The sequence below is a fragment of the Nyctibius grandis genome, chromosome 2, assembly GCF_013368605.1.
Source record: "Nyctibius grandis isolate bNycGra1 chromosome 2, bNycGra1.pri, whole genome shotgun sequence".
Taxonomy (NCBI): Eukaryota; Metazoa; Chordata; class Aves; order Nyctibiiformes; family Nyctibiidae; genus Nyctibius; species Nyctibius grandis.
The window spans coordinates 91,697,469-91,721,603 of NC_090659.1; the positions used below are offsets into that span (position 1 = coordinate 91,697,469).

The following is a 24,135-nucleotide window of genomic DNA, read 5'->3' on the forward strand; positions in this document are numbered from 1 at the left end:
AGCACCTATCTTTCCACTGTCATAAAAAGGACTGCTTCCACACTTAGCTTTTGTCTGGCTTCTTTCTTTGCTGGGTGAGGCGCTGTCGCTCGAGACCTCAGCAGGGAAATGAAAGAGATCCAGGAACTACGTTTCATGTCAATCAACAGGAGCTGGAGAGAGATTAAGTTGGTGCCTTGCACCAGCTGCAACATCACATCCATGCATAAGGTCTCTGTTACGCACACAGAGGATCATGAGGGGAGACCAGGCAGACAGGTGGTATTTTGTTCTGTTTGTTGTAACTCAATTTGACAATGAAATATGAAGCTGCAGCAGAAGGCTGTTCCTACCAGATGAACCTGCTCTTGCTCTGCTCTCCTACAACCACTTGTGTGGTCCTGAGGGGCTTTGCTGCCTTCCAAGGAGCCACTTTCGTTTTCCTCCCTGTGCTTTGTTATAATTTTTCCCGCTAGTGGTTTCACTGCTGAAAATCAGGGCTGCTTGTCGGAACCGAAAAGCCCAAGTTCAGAGCATTCCATCCTGAAAATGCCTCAGAGATGGCATCATTATACCCCACATCCCTCCCTCAAAGACAAGTGTCAGCCCACAGCCAAACCCTATCACAATCTGTCAGCTCTTACATCCCACAGAAAGACTGGGGTGGAAGAACTTGGAATAAAATATGGCTTCAAATAATATTTTGTAAGCTAGGAGAAAACAGCTTTAAATAATGTTTTGTCAATAAGGACAAGCAAATGTGTCTGGTTTTAGTAAAACAGAGCGCTGCAGGCAATGAGCTCCAGTAGAAGGGAGTCTGCTCTGTATCAAATTCTGTCATAACTGAGCGTAGACATATCTTGCTTTCATGTACAGGTATGAGCAATTGCAGGATAAGCTTAACAAGACGAAGATCCTTCAGAATGCGCAGGACCAGGCTGGGAGAAGGGATTTAGCTGCTAAATTCCAATGTCTGCGTTGGGGACATCTGAAATCAAGGTAGCTGTCTTCTGCTTTCCCCGTTCTCATCACCCTGCACAAAATCACCACCAACAAAGAAGGGCTACAGAAAATTAACTTCATTGCAAATATCCCCAAGGTCCTGCAGTCAAAACATGACCATCTGTCTTCCAGTAACAGAAGTGAGGCTCATTTTTAAAAAGTGTTTCAGTAGTTTTTCATAGTAAAGAACTTCATAGGCGTTAACTAAGCTTAGAAGTACAATCTGATTATTTAAAAGGCGTACTGTGTAAGAAGTTTCTAAGATTGTTCAAGAAATGTAATAAAATAAATTGGTTTGCATCACGAAAGTGAGCACAGTAATTGGATAAGCACGTTAACTGGATACTGCCCTTCTACATTGGATCATCAGTTATTGCCAGTCTGTCAGCGCTGCACAAGTATAAGCTGAGTTGCGTATCTTCCTGCAGGTCCTTTTTTTCTGAACTGCTTACTGCAAGTAGTCAAAGTTCAAAAGTGCAAATGACTCTTAAGTGACATGGTAATATGTTTCCTGATTGACTTACAGAGCTATTAAAAAAAAAAACACACAACAAAACAAACAAAACCACCAAAACCCAAAAGCTTTCATAAATAAAAGTGTTGGAAGCAAGACAAAAATTGTCAGACAAAGCTTGCTGATAAGAATGTGCAAACACATAAAAGAACTGAAAAATAATTCCAGAATTGAGCAACTGAGTATAGTTTTCCTGCTTTCTTCCTGGTACAAATTCTGTCTTTCTTACTGTAGCTGAAAAAAGTCAAAACTGTTGTTTGTTATATATACAGTAGTAAAAACTATACCATGTAGAACTCAGTATTGAAATAATTCTTAAAATAACTGACATTTTCTCAGTCCTGTATCATTCATGATTACAAAATACATGTGCAAATATAAACCAACCACAAGGCATAATTTAAATCTTAACAATGAATTGATTATTCCCATGCAAAAGATGGTGCAGAGCAGCTTTAGAGCATAACCTGGGAAGAGCAGAATAAAACGAGAACACCACGATCTAGCAAGTCAACCGTGTTCAGCAGAGCACTCGGATGTTTTTGTGTAACGTTAAATGTGTGAGTATTCCTGAATTGCTGCATACGACTTACTGCCCACGCATGTGTTCCTGTCAGCGTACTGCACAACTTAGGTGCTTAGGTGAAGACACGAACACAATTACTTTTAAAGCCAAGTGTGCTCTATAGATATCTGGATTGCCCTCAGGGACAGGCACACATTCCCAAAGACATCAAGGCAGAAACTGAACTCCAGAGTTACCTGATTTGCTAAAATGCATCTACACTATGAACTCATTTTCTCTGCCAAGAAATGGGGAACTGCCTGTTGTCACTGCTAATGTCCTTCCAGAATCTCATCAACTTCATTTCAAACTAGAACATGTCCTTTCACTTTCCACTGCAGCATGTGGTCCAGACTCACCCTAAGCTGACCCAAGAATGGCTGGAAGAAAGTTGACAGGCTTCTCTCTTAAGATTCTGGCCCCTTGCCCAAGATCGCTCCCTTCGCTTTTGTATATTCACTCTAAAAAAATAAAGCATCATAATATAGTTATTTTTTAATGGACGACATTTAGGAAGCTCACCCAATCAATGGATAACAATAAGTAGGCTTCATGAGGCCAGATTCTAGACTATGTTTGGGGAGCTTCGGTTCTTTCACCTGCAGAGGAAATCTCCCACCCCCAAAACAAAACTTGCGCTATATGGTATTTCTTCTGCTCCATCAACCATGATTCTGTATCTTCCCAGCTGCAATAAGGTCAGCAGAAGGACTGCCTTAACAAAGCCTTGCTGCCAAGACAGAATGTATGTGCACACAGTACTCCAAGCTTGTTCTTTTCTGCTAGGTCTGCTATAAGAAATTCAACCCATCTGCACCAAAATATAAAAAAAGAGTAGTATCACACACTGAAAAACAGAGGCATAGATTTTAATCAATCATCTAACAAATGCATCTGTTTTATTTTGCTACTGAACACAACATCTCTGCTTTAACTCTACCCAAGGTCTTCAGCCGCCTCCTCCTTCTAAAGCCTGCAAATTTTCTAGATATTCGGTGACAGCCTCTATCTCTGCAAACTCCAGTAGTCTGTTGATCAACTTATCCAGTGCTTCTTTCCCACTTAGAATTTCCTATGAAAAAAACAACAACAGACAAAAGCATTACTGACTGTACATCAGCTGACTACTCAAATGAGGAGCTCCTGGAATGCACTTTGCCTGAAGTCTTATCTTAGTGCATCCACTCACTCGTCTTTGCAGCTCCCCGTGTGAAAGCAATGATGTGGCATGGTGCACAGCAGCGGGCTTCTGCTGGCTGCCTGAGAGAAGCACATTGATTCCAGCAGCAGCAAAAGGAGCTACTGGTGCCATCCTGCCATGCTTTCGTGTAACCCATGGATTTACATGAAAATCCCCAAGCAAGAACAATCCAGGATTGAAGGATCTAATTCAAATACTGTTGTTCCTGCCAAGAACTAGTTTGTTTTGCAAGCAAACCTTAACTAACTTTTGTTAGGCAGTTTACGGTTCCAGTTTCACTCAAGAAAAGTAACAAGTTCCCAACAGTAACTAACTGAAAAGCTTGACTAACAAAAATCATTTTTATACAGTCATGGAACTTCTTCCCATTCCCCTCCATCATGGTATTTGTGTACCTATTCCCCACCCCACTAAATATGTACCGTTCCGTATGCAGCATGCCCTGTGTTCTCTGAAGTTACCTAGGACACCTGTCAGTACAGTTCGAAAAGTGTTCTTCTTATGCAATAGCACTTAAAGTAAACTGGATACCTAAGCCAAAATATTGAAGCGTCACCCTAAATTTTGTCCTAAAATTCACAACATTTTCCATAAATTTAATACACAAAAATCTGTTTCCCTGTAAAAAAATAATAAACAAGTAAGATCCAAGCCATATATAGATTCACTCAGAAATAAAATATCAGGTAATCTTAAAATGAAAGCATTCAGATTCAGTTTCTTTTAACTGTGGCATGCAAGGCAAACATAAAGAAAAGTTTTTCTCTTTCTCCCTCCAGCATTAAAGGGCAGAGGAAAGACTTGGCTTAACTAAAAAAATGTTCTTGTCAAGGTTTTTCTTTCGGCTGTACTACGCTTCAAGAATCTCAAATTTCACTTGTCCAATTTGGCCAAGGGACTCATGGAGTTCACTAATGAGGACTACATGCTTGATCACTTTTCTCTCATATAGTAGGAGAAAAACAGACAGAGAAGTAGGCCAGCGAGTTATATCTTGTGCCAGTCATCTTTAACGCTACTCTACAACAAAAAAAGTTTAAGCTTTCTAAATCTACAATATTCTGTCAGAGCACAACTGGCTATCTGATTGCCTCATATATATTAAATTGTTTTCATTAAGTTAATTTTTTCTTCTTATGGTACAAATAAGTATCTCACTTAAAAAACTCCCATAAGCAACCAGTACCTTAATATTGCGTGCATCATACGAGATCCTGTGGTCAGTGACTCTGTCCTGGGTGAAGTTGTAAGTACGAATTCTCTCTGCCTGGGCTCTTGTTCCCAACTGTAGCAAAGCAGCAAAAAATAAATTCTATTATACTGTGTTTTAAAAAAAATCAAATAGTACTCTAAAACAGCATACCTAGAATAAACTTAAATGGATCAACTTGTTTCACCTACAAACCCAGTGGTCACTGACTTAGCATATATGGGGGGTGTTTTTTAATATTGTAGCATTACTAAACTGTATTATTTGCCATTTTGTATCACAGACCAAGTTTTTACATCCTCCAGTACATTTCTGTTCCAGATCTGTAGCTGGAAGAATTACATAACTCTCCAAAGTCATGTAAGGCGAGAGATATGTCTATACGTGTCTTAGTTCAGAAATGTGTGTTTTTCTTTTTCGGGGGGTTGTAGCTCCCACAAAAGATAATGAGAGTAGGCACCATTAATAACAGAAGCAGCACACCCAACGTGTGGCAAAGCACTTCCACTAACGTTTGGCTGTCAGAAATTTAGCACTGAAAGAGGAGTAAATTGAGACCACGAAGAGTAGTCCTCTAGTGGTAAAGCGCAAGAGTGCAAGCAATCTGAAAAGTTTTACAACAGAATTCCAAACGTAGCATTGTTGGGTGGTTAAATGCTTTATTAAAATGGAGAATTAATGCTAAAAACTGCTTAGAGAAATAGATGTCTGCTTTTTTTAAAGTTCCTTCTGCACCCACATGTATATTTCAAAACAAGGAATTTATTGAATAAACTCTGAAACTTTAGGAAAGGTAATTTACTTTTGCCTGATTTTCTGTAGTCTTCATATAAATGTACATCTAAGTCCTATATGCAGCTTTGAAGACTCTCAAGCTAAAATTAATAACAAAAGATAAATGGCTTGCAGCTTACAATGACTGAGTTGATAATCTGCAGAAACGATACATTATAATGCAACCTGAAATTAGTGATTAAATAGTTAAACTGGAAACTCTGGAGTACTGAATAAGTCTGTAATTCTGAAGTATTTTATTTCCTGTTGATCACTGTTGAAATTTGCACCGCAAACAGGAAAACACTCAAAGAATGAAAAAAGAATGATAGCACATTTCCAGAGAAAAGCACACTTTGCAGCATAACTTGAGGTAACTCTTTTATGGAAGCTGTTTCTCTCTTAAAAGGTTACCTAAACCATATCAAATAAACTGCTACCTAACTGCAAAGTGGCAGGATTGTTTATATACTTGTTTCTTTCAAAAGCTCTGTATGATCTTACAAATACTCTGGTTTAGAAACAGGTTAAAATACAACTTTGAGAACTTCTGATCCTAGTTTTCATGGAAAATAACTTTTTACTGCTGCTCTGTGTAACTCTGGCCCTAATCAGGGGATTCAATAGATGATGTCGAGTGTTCCTTTTGGATAATTCCAGCTACAGTCTTTTCACTCTTTTCTTTCCAGCTACAATTGACGTCTCTCTCTCATTGCCTGAGAAGCCCACACTAGCATTGAACTGGGCTAAGTAAAAAACAGACTCACCATTTTAAAAATACAAGATTCTCCTTGTAAGCACACCTGGTTAGACACACACACACACACTTGCTCTGTCACTGTCACTCACAAAGATCATGAACAAATCTACAACATAGCACTCTCTCCAAATTTCAGTAATCACATGCTCTCACCTGCAGTTTTCTGGCACTCTGCTCTTGACTTAGTTGTTTTTCAATGATCTGCTGGTACAGCTTAGCTTTCAGTGTCCGCAGAGCTATTTCCTTGTTTATCTGCTGTGATCGCTCCTGCTGGCACTCAACTGCTAGTCCTTTACAGAGGGATTCAAGAGAGCTCACATCAAAAGCCCATGATAACAAAGAACAAACAAGCTAAATTAATTCTAACAAACACATTAGGCAAATGAAACCTTCTAGAGTGCTGGTTTGTAGGGCCTTTCAGCTGTAGGATAAAAAGTCGTTTTACACACTGGCCAGAAACACTAGTATGTTTTTAAACTCTTCACAGCTGCACCAGGGGCTTTCTTCAGTGCTACAGAGAAGTCAGGGATATTTTAAAATTTGATGATACAAACGAGTTTCTGATGTTGCCTCCAGAAAACAGGTTCGCTCCAATTAGCTATCACATGTTAAAAATGTAATTTGCCCAGTCTACAGAAGCATGTTTAAAACAGCATACCACAAGTTTTTAAAGTCTTAGTCTAAATAAGCTCTTGGAGACTGGAAAATGCATTATTCTAGCAGAGAAGGGTGTCTAAATAATACTGGAGAGGCTTGAACTTAATGATGAATAACGAAATAAAGTAAAATAAAGGTACTTAAAATAAATTTAGTACTTATTTTTACTTCTCATTTGATTTCTGAAATAAAAAGGGATATAGGAAACAGCTGTTTTCAGGTCACTACTGGAATTTCCTGTGCCTAAAGGGATTCTGCATCTGGCCAGATAAAAGCCCACTGAATTTCAATAAAAACAAATCCTGAGAAAGACAGAATGGTCCATTATATACACTACCTTCCCATCAGTACACACTTTCCTTCCTATTCAACATATGATAACGTTATCTAGTACTGAATGAAAATCTTCAAGACTCCTTTTTTCTCAAGTCTTGTAACTACCCAGGTTCCAGCTAGGCGAAGTGCACCCTCGGTTGCCAACAGCCATTATTCCTGAAGGTACAGAGCACACAGCACAAATTATTTACATCTTCCATCCCATCCCTGTCAACCTCCCTTTGTTCCTTCATCCTTCAAACACAGTGTATTCATTAATCACTCCCTCTGAAGACAAAACTGACATAACAGCAACATGCTGACCGTTGTGCCACTGGTACCTGTCCTTTTCTCACACATTGCCTTGCTAGAAGAGGGGCAGAACAAGAAGGGGCTACTTCCTTTTTTTCATATAAGGCCCAACCCTGCAAACTCACTCTAAGAGACAACTTGCAGGATCACAAGCTTTCTCTTCAGGATACAGATTTAGGGTGATGAGAAGTAAGAAATACAGCCGGACCTACCTGTGGGAAGGTGTACAATTCTCACAGCGCTATCTGTTTTGTTAACATGTTGCCCTCCTGCTCCTTTGGCCCTGAATGTATCTATACGCAAATCTTTGGGATCCACTTTAACATCAACCTAGAATCAAAGAAAAACACTTTCTGCTCATTCTAAAAATATATTGATGATAAAAAAATATTTTCAATTATACTCAGTGCAAAAAAAATCAATTCTCAAAAAATTGCTCCTTTACAACTGTTCCTGAGTAACAGCTATAATTATTATACTTTAAAAAAATGCAACGTCAAACACCTCTGCAAAGCAAGTGATGCTTTAAATATTTCACTTATTTTTTCAAACTTACTCCAGGTCCTTCACAAAACAAGGTATGCGTGTGTGTGAAACAAAACAAAATCATCAACTTTTTGTAAAACCATTAGCTTTGGCAGAGAGACTAAGAAATAAGCAAATAATCAAAAACTGCTTCTAAACAGCAGTGCAAGGATCATGAGTCAAGCCTGAATAATTCTTGCAAGAGTGCTTAAAAACATCTAACTGAGGAAAAACCGGGTATATCCAGGTCCAAGGAAGGATTGCAGCTTTGGAAATATGAGTCCATGATGACCTGGACCATAGTTTGAGCTCAGTGGATGGGAAAGGAACATTCAGATCTGATCAATGTTGCAAGGAAAGCATTACAAGGAAGCAGGGGAACATGCAGGGAAAGCCTACAGGATCTGTTGTTACTTATTTTGTGTGTAAATTGGTGGTTTAAGCGCGGACTGGGGGTATCACTGAGATCTCAGAAAGACTAGCCAACACACTCACTCATTCAAATTCAAAGCAGACTGTCCTTGATTTAACAGAGAAGGACACCAATAATTGAAATGAAACCAAACAAATCAAAAGGACCTGCAGAATCACATTACTATGCAACACTGAATATTTTCTTGGATATATTCCTTGTCTTAATACATGACGTAATTTAAAATTGGCTTACTCATAGCAGTCAGCTTTGTAAGTGTTGGGGCTGGAATACTCATTGAAACGATCATTGATTTACATGCCATTTCAAGCAATAGCGCATCTCTGCAAAGTTGCTTCTGATGACCCATTTAAACATGTAAGGTACAGAGCCAAGGACTATCACCTTCCAGAGTCAGAGAACTTGTGGTTCACTTGCTGGGACTTGCACAAAGCACTTGGGTATCAATAAAATCCCAAAACAGTAACAATAACATGGTTTTAAATAACATGTACTCCAATGCCAAAATGGGTGAGCAGGGATACACCGCCTTACCACCCTGATAAGCAGTTAGCTTACCTCCTCTGGCTGAGGGAGGACAATAACTGACATTGTCCCAGTGTGAATACGCTGCATTCTTGATGATAGGCCCGTCTCAGGGATTCGCTGGACTCGATGAGTCCCTCCTTCATATTTCAGATGCCTGTAGACATCATCTCCCGAAATATGAGCAGCGGCATGATGCAACCCACCTAGAGAGACAAATAATGTATGACAAATACAGCACAGAAGCACAGCTTTTAATTTCATTGTCTTGGTGTAATGTCTGAAGAACTACTGTACCTATCTCAGCCGGTGTATAGTTTACAATGTCAAAGGTCCAACGTTTATAGTCTGCATAGTTCTGGTACATCTCAAACATTTCTTTAGTGAACTGTTGGCAGATGTCTCCTAAAAATATAAAGGCGCTACAACATAAATAGCACTCCACAAAATGGCAGCCACTAGTTTTTAGATTTAGCTGTAACTCTAACCACAGTCATTAGACAGATAGATTGATACTCTTTTAGAAAGTATTACTTTATACCATTAAAGTATAAAAAGGCATTAAGAACAACCCATAAGAGGTTTAATAAAGTTGGATGAAGATTTGAAGTAATCTCTACTGTGGGGACTTTGCTGACCTCCTGTTGTTCTGCCAGCTGTCACTTCTAAAATGACATGACTTCTATCATATTTTTCTTTTGGTACTAGAAGCTGGAAAAGCTGAAAAGGAAAAAAAAGAATGTCACTATCTCCTTCATGACTCCGTATCTCCTCTTAATCAAATCTACAGCCAGCCTTCACAATTGCCACAGCTTGAGGGCACACAACCACTGTCTTCTTTTGGCAAACTACTAAGTAGGACTAAAAACTGTCCAATAGCCGTTGCAACTCAGTGCAGTCGGAGTGGAAATGGGATATATGCTGGTGCATCCACAGTAAAGCTAGCTGAAAATTTGATCCCACAAAGACAGGTGCCAGGTCACCCATTCCAGCCCTAACTACCAATGAATACAAAGTTATTAGCTATAACCCAGCCAATCTTTACATTAATCTTACTTTTCAGAAAGTCCCATTTCATATTATCTCAGTCTGAACACAGAAATGAGCCCAAACATAGAGCTCTCCACTGAATCATTTCAGCTTCTCTGCTTATAATTAATTTCCCCACTCATAGGGTGCTGTCAGCTGAAGAGAAAATGAAAGTCTGCAAGTTCCAATCACAAATCTTTAAAGAATGCATGCTCCGCTGCCACAAACAGTTACTCGGATGTCATGTCAGGTCTCAATAGCACAGGCTCACCATTTTTTCAATCCCCTTCAGCATCTGCAGACAGACAAGCAAGCAAGCAAGCAAAAATTACTAAAATAATAAGCTTCTAAGACACAATTGTCGGCAAGAAGCTTACTAATAATTAATGTTGCCACTTCTTTTCAGGGAGAATAGAAAAGCTGGACTTCTATTTCATTAAATGCAAGTGTCAGAATCTATTGGTAAGATCACAAAGGAACATTTTTCTGACAACTTTATTTACAAAGCCATATAATTTTACCTCAGGCTCACCTTTCTGCACAGTGTGTTGATTTTTTCCTCCAAGGTTTCTTTCTCTTCCAAGGCAAGCTCTAGAAGCTGTTTCTCATCTCTGCTGTCTAGCTCTGAATTCCAACAACAGGAATAGATGTTAGCCAATCTCACCCAGCTTAGAGCAAATTGTAATGCAGCTGACCAAAGACATGCACTGCAGTACATAAAAGCTTGCAGTTGCATTTTGCCAGCATGAAATACCAAATAAGGGCAGCCCAAGCCAGGATGCATATTGCTAACTAAATGATGATGGTGTGCTGGAAGGAGTAGCGGCTATCTTACCTCTCAATCTCTACCTTATGGCTCAAAGACTGCAGCAAATAGACGCCTGTCCTACCTGACAGTTACTCACTCTCAGTTACCCTGATGGTTATGTCACACAGATTGACAGTCCAGGGGTAAAGCCACAAACAGGTTTGACCAAATATGTCAAAAACATGCCTGCAGACAAGAAGTGTCTCAGTTTCCCTTACTAAAATTTTTCATATAACAAAATTTTTTGTTTCTCAACTTGCCCAGAAACACTCATATATTCAGCAATTTGTAGGCAACTCATTAAGGTGAGCACTACAAACAATGGTAGGATGATAATAATGAGGTTTCTAACCTTCTGTCTCCTGCTGTTCAAGAGATCACTGAGATGTGGGAGTTAAGGATGCAAGTCATCAGGATGTGGGAGACCTCACTTAGACTCTTTGCGTTGCTTAAGGAGACTCCCTTCCCCTCTTTTCAGCATGTGAGACCACAATCTGGAGTACCATGCCCAGTTTTGAGTTCCCCAGTACAAGAAAGGCATGGAAATACTGGAGTGAGTCTAGATGAGAATCACCAAGATAGTCAAGGGCTAGAGCAAAGGATGTATGAGAAGAGGTTGAGAAAACTGTGTTTGTTCAGCCTTAAGAAAAGCGGGGGGAGGGGAGGTTTTATTGTTGTGTAAAACTACCTAACAGAAAGACATTGAAAAGATGGAGACAGACTCTGTGTATCATGATAAAAGGAGACATAAGTTGGAATATAGGAAATTCATATTAGGTATTAGGAAAAGTATTTTCACCCTAAGGGTGGTCAGACACTGGAACAGGGGCTCAGAGAGGCTGTAGGATCTCTATCCTTGTATATATTCCAAACTCAACTGGACAAGGCCCCAGGCAACCTGCTCTAGCTGATCCTGCTTTGAGTAGGACATCAGACCAAATGACCTTCAGAGGTCCCCTTCAACTGAAATTATTCAATGATTCTGCAATTAGATTGCCCCTTCCCACATTTTAGAGCTTACTACCAAACTAGGAAATGTTCTCAGGTAAAGCTAGCAGAAGTTCCGAATCTTTTCTGCTATGGAGGCTCCAGTTTACAGTAATTAAAGATGCTGATCAGTTAGCATTAGATTATACAATAAATAGGAACTTGTAAGACAGTTGGAGTCAAGAAGAAAACCTGTTACTGCCAAAATAGGGAGCACCCTCTCCTTTTCATCTTTCTTTCCACTGTTCTACCAGCTGAGGAGTGGCTCTGCCACTCATCTCATCAGAAAGTAAACCAATTAAACTCACTGAAAGAAAAAAAACAGGTCTGGTTAAATAAACGTATGTATTTTACCATGCCAAGTTTGAACTAGATTTAATTTACAACCAGACAATTACCAGCACAAATGGGGGAACGGGGGAAGACAGCTTTGAACAGCTGGGAGTGAGAGCAAGGGAAGAAAGCAACAAAGAGGAGGAGAAAGTCTTATGCCTTCTGCCCAGCATGGAAACCATAGGCTTGCCTCAGACGCAGCATAAAACCGGACACTCAGTAGCTGAATGCATCTCCTTGCCTTGCATGACCAGTTGCCTGAGCTCCGGATTCTGCGGCAGGAATCAGGTATCTCAAAGGCAGGCGCAAGGACCGTGGGCTCCACATCTCTGGGCACCTGGAGCCTGGTTCCCGTTCACAGCAGTCAACACACACACAAACACATTTACTGGTGGCCTCAGCAGCAAGCCTTAAGAACTAAATGGGCTGGGATGTTGAACCAGCTTTGTATAGTGAGCAAGAACAGCAGCAGCTCCTCTGTATCACAGGTTTTAATTTATGCTCTAGGTCTTTTTTTCCTTAAATAGAAGATGGCAGATGAACACTTGAACCTGGCATCCCCTGTACCTAAGGCAAGAACTGTATAAATTTCCCTACCAGTATGTCACAACTCCAGTCCAAAGCTCGTGCTGAATCAAAGGCTTCTAGCTGGTCCAAAAAGCATCATTATCAATTAGTTAGATAAACAGTATCAAATTAACTACTATCAGAAGAGATGAAAGAATGGTCTGGTGGTGACCAACGAGCTTGATGTTCAAAGGATTGGCACCCCATTCCTACCTCCCTGCAAACCTGACCTTTAAGAATCCACTTAATTTGCCCCGTGATTCACATCACCAGTGGCAAACCAGGAAATAACATTTTTCTGCTTCATTGAGTGTTGCAAATATAAAATCCTATAGCAATTATGAGGAATTCAGGTACTACAGAGAAGAGGGTCAGTTAGGGAGCTAACGGAAAACAAAGTGCAGTCAAATGAAGGGAACATCTGTGTTTTGACTTGGCCACAGGATAAACAGTACAGACAGAATAATTTGGCTCCATTTAATTAACTTCTTGGCTGTAATTTTATTTGATTCTTTTCTTTTCCCTTCTTTCAACTAGAACTCACTTCATTCATCCACATCATAATTTATGGAATTAGAAAAATTCTTCATTATATTTACTTGATCCAAAAATAGCCTTTGTAAGTTGAAGCATGAATTTTCAAGTGTTTTCTTAATACCTTCTAATTCTTCCAAGAACATTTCTTTTTCAGCGTTAAATTTTTGTCCCTCCTCACCTTCACTCCTCTTCCTCTTTCTCCAGTGAAAGGAACTTGAGAGGGTTGGGGATTAAAATATTTTCAATAACCACCATTTTTTCCAAAAGCACAAACATCTATTTATTTCTAAAACTAAAGAATACAAATCTTTTCTACCTTTCTAAACAAGTTACATTTTTACCAGCTTTATTTCAATATGGCTTTTACTGTTTTGTCAAGACCCCTTGGTTCTCTCTGTAAAAAGCACTATGAGCTTTCATCCTCCTCCATTTACACCCCAGGCTACTCATTTCTCCTGTCCTTTCCTTTCCCCTTGCTTCACTTCTTTAATGTAAGCCCCATTCTCTCCAGGCTAATGTTTCCCTTTCTTGGCTTAATATCTATCAGTGCAGCAGAACGGATGACATTTTTTCTTTCCTTCTATGTGTGTCTCCTCACACTTCTAACAATTTTTTTTCCCAAAATGTTGCACTGTTACTTATTTTGTAAATTCTTTTACTCCCTACTCCCTTTTACTTCTGCTGCAGTAGAAGTTGGGGTAAAAAAAGAATTTAAAATTGTTGCTGTTTTTGATACGGTTCAGGAATAAGAAAGTATACAGGGAGCAAAAAAAGTATCAATGAACTGGCTAGATGGAATCCCATTTCAAATAACATGGGTGAAGTCTGCATCTATCAAATGTATTAGGCTCGCTAAATTTTTTTCCTTCAGTTCACACTGCTCTCGGTTCTATCAAAAAGCAACCTTAAAACAAACATTTCCAAACTATTTCTGCTAGATGGATAGCCTTGGGATTCCAGACGATCCCTACTCTCCCAAGTTGGCTGTATTAAGACCTCAAACTGAAGTGAGGTGAGATGAAAAATGGAAGGATGTGGCTGGACGCAGAAAGCCCTAGCAGCACATGAGCTCCCAGGAGCAGGTAGGACCAGAGAGTGTTCCAGGGCTGGCTGAACGTATTTAAAAGCTTTCCTCAAAGGCTGGGCAATGAAGTTTATCACAAGCAAAGCTACCATTTTGAAACAAGTAAGTAGATGTGTTCTCCTTACCTCTGCACATAGCTTCTAACTCCTGAACTTCCCTTTCAGCCTCTTTGATTTCTTGAAATGCAGCTGCAATGGGGGACAGATCGGCACATCTTCTCCTCAGGGTTCTTTGCTCAAAGTCATTTATTGAGTCAGCATTTAACAGATGACTAACCTGCTGGTATTCCTTGCTTAGAGTCTCCAGATACTTCTGCACAGCCTCATGCTTCCACAATGCTCGAGAATCCTGATGTTTTTTCCTATGCTGACTGTTAAAAGACAGAGTGAATCTAGCCGTATCCAATAAAGATTTTGGCCTCCGAAATCCACAGTTGTGCAGTCCCACCACATAACTTATCTTCTTTGCAACAGGAGGGAGAAGACAGCTGTGAAGCTGACCGTGACAGCACCAATTGGCAAGCAGGCTCTTAAAAAGACAGACACTTCGGAAAGGTTTCATTTTCTTTCTTATTTTTCCATCACCTGAAATTAAAAGTAGAAAGTACATAGACCACTGTTATTATCTAGAAAAAGAGAGCATTCTATTAAAAAAAACAAAAACAAATACAAGAACTGTATCAGGCCCAAATCTCGTTCTTGATTACACCAACACAAATGCAACTGTCATGGACAAAATTATTCCTGTTTTAGTCCTAGTTTAAACCAGAAACTCTTAGCACCATTATACTGACTGAGAGTTGGAAAAGGTCTCTTCCCTCACCTCCTCAAACAGTTTATTTATGCTGTGGAAAAGCTACTGTAGATGTGGCTTTACAGACAACACCTTCATTTTGCCATACGTCTCATTGGAAAAATCCAACCATTTCATGCCTTACCAGCAAAAAAGACATGTTGCTCAGAGAAAACAAATCTATACTAGAGGTGCAGAATCATACAGAGAGAATGTATGAAGTGTGCAGAATTAATGTGCAAAAGTATACCCACTACCATAACAAGATATAACTTTGGCAGGAGGACATTAGTCACACCGAGCTGACCTTGCAACACATTAGTCAATGGGACTACAATAGACTTCAAGAAATTACTCACCCAGGCATGTACTATGTAAGACATGGGCGCATTATGTCCCCTGTGTACTCCCTCGTGTGATATATTTACATATAAGTGTTATAAACATTTTCTATACAAAAAGTGAGTAAGAAGCTGGTACTCTGAAATACAATCCCTGTATTTTTCTGAGACACTTGGCCTACAGTTTTGCAGGACACAGGCTCCCCTTAGCATCGCTGTTGCTCTAAGAAAGATCTTTTCCTCTTCATTTTATATCATCAACATTGCAAACTCTGCTAGGAATTCTGACTGTGCTCTAAAAATTTATATCGGAGTGCAAGGGCCTACCAAGAGGACTAAATTGAAATCATTCGTATTCTAGGACTACTCACACAGAAAAGGTTTAACAAATAAAGAAGCACTCCTTGATATCTCTGCGAGTGCCACAATCCCATCTGTCTAGTGATTTTTACAAAAAAGTGGATTCAAAGAAAATGAGAGCATGAAACTTCTGCAACAGGACTCCCTTGAAACATACACTTCAGTTTTCTGACACAATTATTGTTTACTCATCAGTGACAAGACCTTCTGTGTCTGTGACCATTCCAGGCATTTTATTAACAAATTACTACGACATTCTGACTACCCAGCTTACCCATTACCCTCACCTATTTACTTCCATCCATTTGTCCACAATGAAGAAAGAACAATATGGAGTAAAAGCAGCAGTACTGTGTCTTGCTTGCCTGGATGTCTGGTTTACTACCTACAGAAGGAGGGAAGGACTTTTATTGTACTTCTGCACCTTCCCCAGATTCCCCAGCCGGCAGGTGCTATCGAACCCACAGCAGCAACTTCAGGAATGCTTTAATTTAGAAAGTGCTTTAATTTACAGAAAGACAACTATACCCCTCATATATTGCTCTAGTGACTAAAACTGGCTGTAGCAGCAGGGTCATGTTCCCTTCATCAGGAACACTGCAAAAGGCACAAATCCAGCTCATCAACTACAGTCCTGGACTTAGTTGCTCAGGGGAACGCATAGACTCAATTCCAAAAGACCTAATTCTGCTGATGGTACTGGAGTTGCTCCAGGCCCGCATGGCCCATCATCGTTTGGTCAAGTGCTAACCCTCATTAACTCATTTTAAAAATATTAATGTTATATTTTATGTTAATTAATTAATTAATTAATTATATTAATAATAACCATCTAACTCATTTTTTACTGGTGTAGTTAAGAAGTGATGTACTCAAATAATAACAGATTTGTACTATATTTCTGCCTAAGCGTTCAAAAAAAAAATTATTGGTTTTAAATGCCTAAAAAGCCTAAGTAATGGCATGACACAGACCTTCAAGGAAGTCAGAAATTTCAAAATAACTTTGCTATGTTAAATAAAAAAGGTATCTCATTTTCAGAGAGATGTTGCTGCATTACACTTGTGCAGAAAGAAGCACACATAAAACTTTTACAGAGCTATGAGCAGTAGATGACCTAGTCACTGCTTTCCAAAACAGATTTTAATAACTTTTTAATGTGATAAAATGACCCTGTGCACATCACAAATCAAAACCAGTACACAAAAGTGACTTTTATATTTATGTAACAACAAAAAAATTATAATTTCCAGACAAGAAACAGTTATCAATGTTGTGACCACTTTGAGAGGTTTTAAAAATAATTCCTAACAATCAAAGGTGTTATTAACTCCATGCAGATTAATTCAGACACGTAAGAATATGTAGGTACACGGAAGGAACATGTATTTTAATGCACGCTGTAACAGAAACAGCTCAAAGTCGTGTCTTCGAGGCCACCTTTCATACACCTCTGCCTCCCACCACAGCTACCCTGAGCAAACGCCCCGAAAGCCACACACAAAGTTTCCCTGGTAGCCGTCCCCCACTGCACGGGTTACGGGATTCATGGGGAAGGCAGGGCTGCAGAGCAGGCAGGAGCAGGCAGGAGCAGGCAGGAGCAGGCAGGAGCAGGCGGAGGTCGAGCAGTGGCGGAGGGCAGCTGTGAGGGGCGAGGGGGGTCTGCTCCCCAGCACCCATCGAGGAGCTTCGGCACTCACCGTCCGCACACATCAGCACCAGACGGATCCTGCTTTGAAACAGAAGGCCATGGCAGACGGGAAGCAGAGCGCAAAAACTCCCAGTCCCAGCATGCCTGCCAAAAAACACGACTCCCAGCGTGCTTCGGCTCAGGCCCCGTGGCCGGCCGGCCGGCCAGCCCTACACAGCGCCGGCAGCCCGCGGGGGGAACGTCACCGAAGGTCCGCGAGCATCGCTTGAGCAATGCTATCCCTCAGCAAAGGCAGACTTTGCTTTACTTTGTGAAGCACGAGCCTCAAAATAAAATATGGGGAACGCGACCTTAAAAATAGGTCTTCATTTTCAGTATCTCCCTCACAGCTGCGCAGTAACACGCTCTGACTTCACCAACGCTTTGGGAGAGGTGACAAGAGTAACAACAAATAGGAACATTCACTTCTGTTTCCAACTTCTAAGCTGTTACATTACCCACACTTTTCTGTGTATTTTCCTAAAACATAGGCTGAAAATACATGTTGTTTCAAATGTGATTATTCAAAGGTTGATTTCGGAGAACTCTGCATAAAACAATGTTAAGTTCCACTTTATGTCACAGCTCACTATTCAATTATATTTAAAATTAATTATTACTATGCTACTAAAGAGAAACATCAGTTATAAAATATTAATATACATAAACATTCAGATTATCATTACACTAATAGGCTGCAGCTTCCTAATAAGGTATGTTTTAAAATGTACTATATATATATGCACATTTTAATAGAAAATATTAAACAGATTATACAACTACCTTCCTAATTATAGTTGCATTTTAAGAAGACTTAAGTAACTTTGGTTTTTTATAGCTACAATCACCCAAAAATTGAACTTACTTACTCTTTGCTACATACGGTATAGAAGGGAAATGTATTCAGACATCTAAGATGGAAAATTCTGCCGCTTGAGACTGTTTTATGTTTCCCTTAGGTGCACCACTTGGACTGAAAAGCCATTCTTTCTTCTGAAGTTTGCTTTGTTCCAGTAACTTTCCCCACCTCTTTTATATTTGAGCAGATCCAGCTCTTCTGTAAATGCTTTAAAACCCACTGTGTTCTGGGTTTCTTTCTTCCCAGCTACTGTCGTTCAACACGATTAAAAAAGGTAAAAATTTGGTATTTGGCACGTATAACATCAGTGGGGTTCAGTGAGGTAAATATCCCAAAAGACTGAAAATGGGACTGATAGGGAGGATTTGGATCAAACCTCATCAGCACACGAATGACACCTAACCACTTATTTAGATCTAAGGACTAACGCTGGCTCTGCTCCATCCCCTGGGACAGAAGGCAAGGCAGACAGACTAAAAGGCTCATCCAGAGAACAGGACCCACCCCAGAGCTGATCCAATGTACAACGGAGCCACAGCAAACAGCACCCTGAAACAACAAAGGTGCTTCCCCGGGCCTGAGCGTGCTGTGCCACGCCGTGAGAGACACCATTGTCCAGGTGCCGTCCCCACCACCCCTCACGCTTCTTCCACTATGACTTACACCTCAGTGAAAGGAAATAATAAAATTATCCTTGCATTGGGACTCTAAATATGCTGTCTGATAGTTAAAAATCTTGGGAAGGTAATATATAGGAGGACAACAGAGAAGCTAATAAGAACATGAAAACTGTAAGCAGACCACGCACTCAAAAATTGATTTTAAAAAGAAGAGGGTAGGCCAAGGAAAATCACATCGGCTTCTACTCCAGCCAGTAATTGTTCTTACATTAAACCCTCTGATTAAAAGTGATCATGATTCAGTTTTTATTATGCCTCGGCGGTGAGTTCTTTAACTTAAGTGTGAAAATAGAGACGGTAACAAATTCTCAGACCTCCCTGCCAGGCAGCAGACCACGCAGGGACCACATGGCCAAGACAAGGCCTGGGCTCTGTACTGTCAGCAGGGTTGCCAGATACACCATCAACCCCAGGACCTAGCCTGTGCATCTCGTATTCAAAACATGTAAGATACACTCTTTCCCCGTAATTACCGTATGCTTTTAGAATGCAATATGGGAATTGAGTATGAAGGATGGGAAATCCCGTTGCCATCTGTGCTTCCATCTCCCTCATGATTTGCTTTGATGCCTTAAAACCTGCGTGGCTGAAGCAGCTGCCCAGGGAGCTGGCGAGGACCTGGGGTTATGGGATGGAGGCTGCTTGGGGCAGGATGCCACTGCCTTCCTCAGCCACCACGGCAGCCCACAGGGACGTCGGGTGCAGAAGGGAAGAGTGACAGCAGAGGTTCAGCGAGGCTTCAGAGCTTTGGGACAGACGTGGTGGTCCTATACCTTAAAATATGGCAATCCTAAACTGCCAATTGCTTTAGGAACCAGAGGCAAAGCAGTGGCTCATCAGATAAAACAGGCTCCAGGCCTTACAATGTGCTTGGCTTGAAGGCAGGTTCCTGCCCACACGGAGGCCCTTTTTGGCTCACGGGGCCCTAACCAAGTTTAGCGATCTGCCAGCATCATGCCACAACTTGTACGGATACCAGCTGACATTGACAGGTCACGGAGTAAAGCGAGAGACATGGCAAAATCACGAGTTTCTCAGAATGTATATATCGCTTTAATATTGCTCCCCTCTCCTTCGACCCAAATAGTTTGTCAACAGACTTGTGAATTCTTTCTGTTTGAAGGAAAAACTGGTGACAGAATCATACGCGTCTTGAATACAGTCCTGTTTATTAACAAAGCCTGTAGAAAGAGCTTTGTTTTGCCCAGCACAGTGGGATTAAATGACAAAAAGTTTTCTTGACTGCGCTCCCAAACCTCACTTTCAACTAGAGCTCTGCCTCCCCCAAAAGCTCCTTTCTTTGTTTATTCTCTCCCAACTAGTCTACAAACATTTATTTTATTGTCTCCTTGCTTTCCTTTTCTTGCTGCTTTTAACACAGATTTTTAATATAGACACGTCTAAATGCAAATCAAACCCCTGCCTCTTACTTGCAACTTCCCTATTTTCAGACAGCGTTCATTCCAGTATTTGGACTAGCAGGAAGCGGAGACCTTTAGCTGTCAAGGACAGCCTTATTGCTTCAGACCAAAGGTCCACCTAGAACAATGTTTGCCTGACCATGTTGGAGATGCATCTGTTTATCACCCAACCCAACCAGAGGCCTAACATGTCTTTTGCTAAGACAGAAAACTGGAGTTCATAAAGTCAAGGCTTCAGCTAGTTATAAAAAGTGCTGAGTAAATGCTGTGGTACAAACAGGTTCTGAAAATGACGCAGCAGGGCAAAGTCAAGTAGGCCATCCTTGTCAACAGTACTCCTGCTTTGAAAAAACCAGGTCCTGAATACAGCAGCACTACACCACATAGCAGAAAGAACAGTGAATTGGGTACAGCATGTGGAAAATAAATACACATACTGCTGTCAGTCATCCAGGTGACTGCCATCATTAGAAGCACGCCGGAACAAAAAAGTAAGAAGTAAACACAATAAAGATATTCCTTTTACAAAGAAACTTATTACAGACCATACATCTAAACAGATTAACAAAACAACACTGAAAACAACGACCATCCACAAAAAGTGGCCATAAACTGATGCTCAGCTAAGAAGAACTAGGAAAGCATATGCTGTACTTCAGTATTCTCCTCGCCTTTGCTATTTTCATGTCAGGAGGCTTCCTGAGCCTACCACTTTTTTTTTTTTTTTTTTTTTTTTTTTTAACTAGTAGTCCCCAAGTTAGACTGTCATCCAGGTTACTCTCTTCCAAGAAATTGTCCACTCTCTTATTCCCTCCTTTAGCCTGAAAGGACAGCAGCTATCATGTCCATCAGCTTCAGAAAAGCTTGTGACAAGCCCAAGACACACTGCGTGGGATCCTCACTCACAGTCACATAGTCACCTACTTTATGTGCAACCAAATAAAGTATGTTAAGTACATAGCTTATCTAATTGGCTCGTTACATACTATTTTCCACACGCTTTACTGTGGGTATCTATCATGTTCATAATCTGGGACAGTAGGTGGATAACCATATTATTACGAAATTAATATTCTTTTAAAACATACCAAAACAGAATTAATATTTTTAAAGGGTAGTTACATAAACAGAGATTCTAATTGAAGCTGCCCCATTTTTTTCCCTGTAAGATGGTCTTTTTAATCAGTTGTAACTTTGACAGTTTAACCAGTTTTCCTTCCAAGTAAATGCTCCAGGCCATGTGGTTTTAGTGTTTCTGGTTGGGTTTTGTTTTTTAAATTTTTGCAAAGATTCATGTAAGAACAATTTCTGGGAATAAGAAAAATTTATTTTCAAAAGACCTTAAACTTCCTTTGGCAAAGGAGCCAAGCCATGAATAAACGCTCACTGTTCTAAGCATGCACGATAGTGCTGGGAAGTTTTACATAACCAACTGCTGAAAAATGCATTAATGCAATAGATGACATCCCCGCTTGCTCAGTCTGACTGCTAAGTTTGCTGTTGTTTCCTTAAATACCAGCCAGGGTACAGCAAGCACGCAGCCTCTCAAAGCTCTGCAGTTTACAGAGACTTTGCTCTCTCCCAACAATACCCCCAGGCTTTCAGGCAGCCTGGCTCTCTAAAATCTCACTTTAAGCGAGCTGTTGGGATGGCGGCCACTAGAACTAGGTTACTAGGGGCAGAGAAGCAAGACAGCGAGCACACAAAAGAGACTTTCTGCCCTCCCAGCCGCAGCGGGGAGAAGCCAAACGCTACAAAACCCTCCGCACCCCGTTACCGGCCGTGAGGCGCGGGGCGGGCGGCCCTCGGGGCGGCTCCGCGCCTCGCGGCCCGTAACTCTCCTCAGGGCTGCCGAGAGGGGAGAGCTACAACCGACAAACAACGAAGCCGGGCGGGTCGAGGGGATAAGCAGGCGGACGCCGCAAAAGATCCCCTCACACCCCAGCTCGACGAGTAGGGGGTGGGTTGGTGTGTGTCAGGGGGAAGCAGCGGGGGCGGGGGGGGGGCGCGCCCGACGGCGGTGCGCCTGCGCGGAGGGGACCCCGGCTGCCATTTTGCAGCGTCAGCCGGGCGGCCAGGCCTCCCCAGCAGCTGCGCAGAGGGGCGCGCTCGCGCGCAGCGGCGGAGGGGAGCCGGCGGGGTAGGGCGGTGCAGGCCAATGAGTTGAAGAGTCGCCGCCGCCGCTCGGGCAGGAGCCGCGCCGCCGCCGCCCCGACGAGTTCGGGGCTTTCCTTCCCTCCTTGCCCCCCGCCCCCTTCTCCCCTCCCTCGTACCGACAGCCGCCTGGCCGCCTCTCCCGGGCCGCCCCCACCCCCGCCAGCCTCCCTCCCTCCCGCTGTGCCTGCCCTGGGGCCGCCCGCACCATGCCGTCCGTGCCGCTGCCGCCCAAGGAGAGCAACCTCTTCAAGCGGATTCTGGTGAGCTCCCGGCCCCGCTCCTCTGTCTCTTCCTTCCGCCGCCGCTTCTCCCTTCCTCTTTCCCCTCGCACGCCGGCCTTGCTCGGTGCCCTGCGACCCGCGGCGCGGGTTACTTCGCCCGCTGCCGGAGTTGGCTCCGGCTGAGCGAAAAAGGATGCGGCGGCCGCGCTCGCCCGGGGGGAGCCGGGGTTACCGCCACCTTCTCGTCTCGGTTCGTCCCCGTTTCCTTCCTTTGTCTGGGCCCCGCCGAGCAGGCCGGGCGAGCCCCCCTCGCTCGTGTGGGGGGCCAGGAAGGGTTGGTGTCGCCCCCGGCCGGGCGAGGGCGGGAAGGAGGGAGGGAGCCAGCCAGCCACCCGCCGCTCCCCCGGGAGCCGCCGTTCTCCTTCCTCCCCGCCCGCGACGGTAACTCCGGGGCGAGCTCGGGCCGCGGGGCTCGGCAGCGCGCCGCCGCCGCTGCTCCGTGCTCCCCGTCCCTCCCGCCGGCGGAGGCGGGCCGGCACCCGCGCCCTGAGCGGTCGTGGGGGGAGCTGTCATCCCCCCCCCCCCCCCCCGCCTGACGTACGCTGGGATTTGGGTGAGGGGCTGGTGTGCCGCTCACCGCGCTCCCTCCTGCCCCTGTCACCGCGATCGGGAGGGGGGAAGAACACCTCGAAGCAGGGTGGAAGCGTAGCAGGGATTTGGCGTTGCTGAGTTGATCTCCGTAGGTACTTCATTTTCAGTAAGAACATCAGTTTTGGTGTAGGGACTAGATCAAAGCTGGTTCCTGAGCAGTCTTAAGTGTAGTTGAAGAGGTCTGGTGGATTAAAGTATCCAGACTCCGTACATCCTTTGGAAGACTTGTCTCAACTTTATATGTGCAGGGCTACTTTGAATGAATTATTGTCTTGGGCAGCTTCAGCTCTTCCAGACTTAACGGTGCAAAGGACATTGAGTGTTTGTGGGGTAACTTTAAAGAAAGAGCTCGCTTCAAGTGTAAGTTTCTATTCAGTCACTGTATATTATAATGCTAACTTTTTATGGAAAGAAAAAAGCCCCGTGCCAAGAAAAAAAACCACAATCCACAACAAAACACCAGACTCCCCTTTTCATGAACTTTTCAGTGCGATAGTAATAGATAGTAATAGAGCTCCAACAAAGTAGAGGCGTTTCGTGGCAGTTTGCTAGTCCTCGGGCAGAGATCTGTGCAGCACAGTGGTAATCTGTTGGCAGGCATGAATTTCTTCAGTTATACCAGACTGTTAGGCGAGTTTCAATAACTTTGTGGCTTCAGGAAGCTGAGCTGAAACAGCGTGTGTAAGCCTGTGTACTCTGTGTGTATCTGGCGCATTTCAGCAGGTGCTTCAGAGCTGTTTTCTTTTACCTGCTTGGGGTAGTATGCAGAGTTTAAAAGACTTAATAGTTCTTAATAGTGATTTGTTGCTTACTGCATGCTTATGGTATGCATCTTAGTAAGTCATT

General features: G+C 42.4%; 2 protein-coding genes across 7 annotated transcripts in view; one reads left to right on the plus strand and one right to left on the minus strand.

Annotated features, from left to right (window-relative positions):
* Positions 1-2,908: 2,908 nt before the first annotated feature.
* On the minus strand, positions 2,909-22,702 carry MTRF1 (mitochondrial translation release factor 1). 3 transcript variants are annotated; one of them, XM_068418281.1, is made up of 10 exons: positions 22,623-22,702; positions 14,243-14,701; positions 10,334-10,425; positions 9,411-9,492; positions 9,070-9,177; positions 8,806-8,978; positions 7,502-7,619; positions 6,159-6,295; positions 4,448-4,546; positions 2,909-3,132 (listed from the first exon to the last, which is right to left on the minus strand). In XM_068418281.1, the coding sequence occupies exons 2-10, from the start codon at positions 14,676-14,678 to the stop codon at positions 3,010-3,012; spliced, it is 1,368 nt and encodes a 455-aa protein (XP_068274382.1). In that variant the 5' UTR covers positions 14,679-14,701; positions 22,623-22,702; the 3' UTR covers positions 2,909-3,009. The 3 variants fall into 3 exon arrangements, with proteins under 3 accessions (XP_068274382.1, XP_068274373.1, XP_068274364.1); XM_068418272.1 differs by lacking the exon at positions 22,623-22,702 and adding an exon at positions 17,311-17,437; XM_068418263.1 differs by lacking the exon at positions 22,623-22,702 and having other exon boundaries at positions 14,243-14,726.
* NAA16 (N-alpha-acetyltransferase 16, NatA auxiliary subunit) overlaps positions 22,335-24,135 on the plus strand; it is an 83,009-nt gene continuing 81,208 nt past the window's right edge. For all 4 annotated transcript variants that reach the window (XM_068418196.1, XM_068418205.1, XM_068418213.1 and 1 more), the window contains exon 1: positions 22,335-22,677. In XM_068418196.1, the coding sequence (XP_068274297.1) occupies positions 22,624-22,677 (54 nt within the window). In that variant the 5' untranslated portion in view covers positions 22,335-22,623. The remainder of the gene's footprint in view (positions 22,678-24,135) is intronic.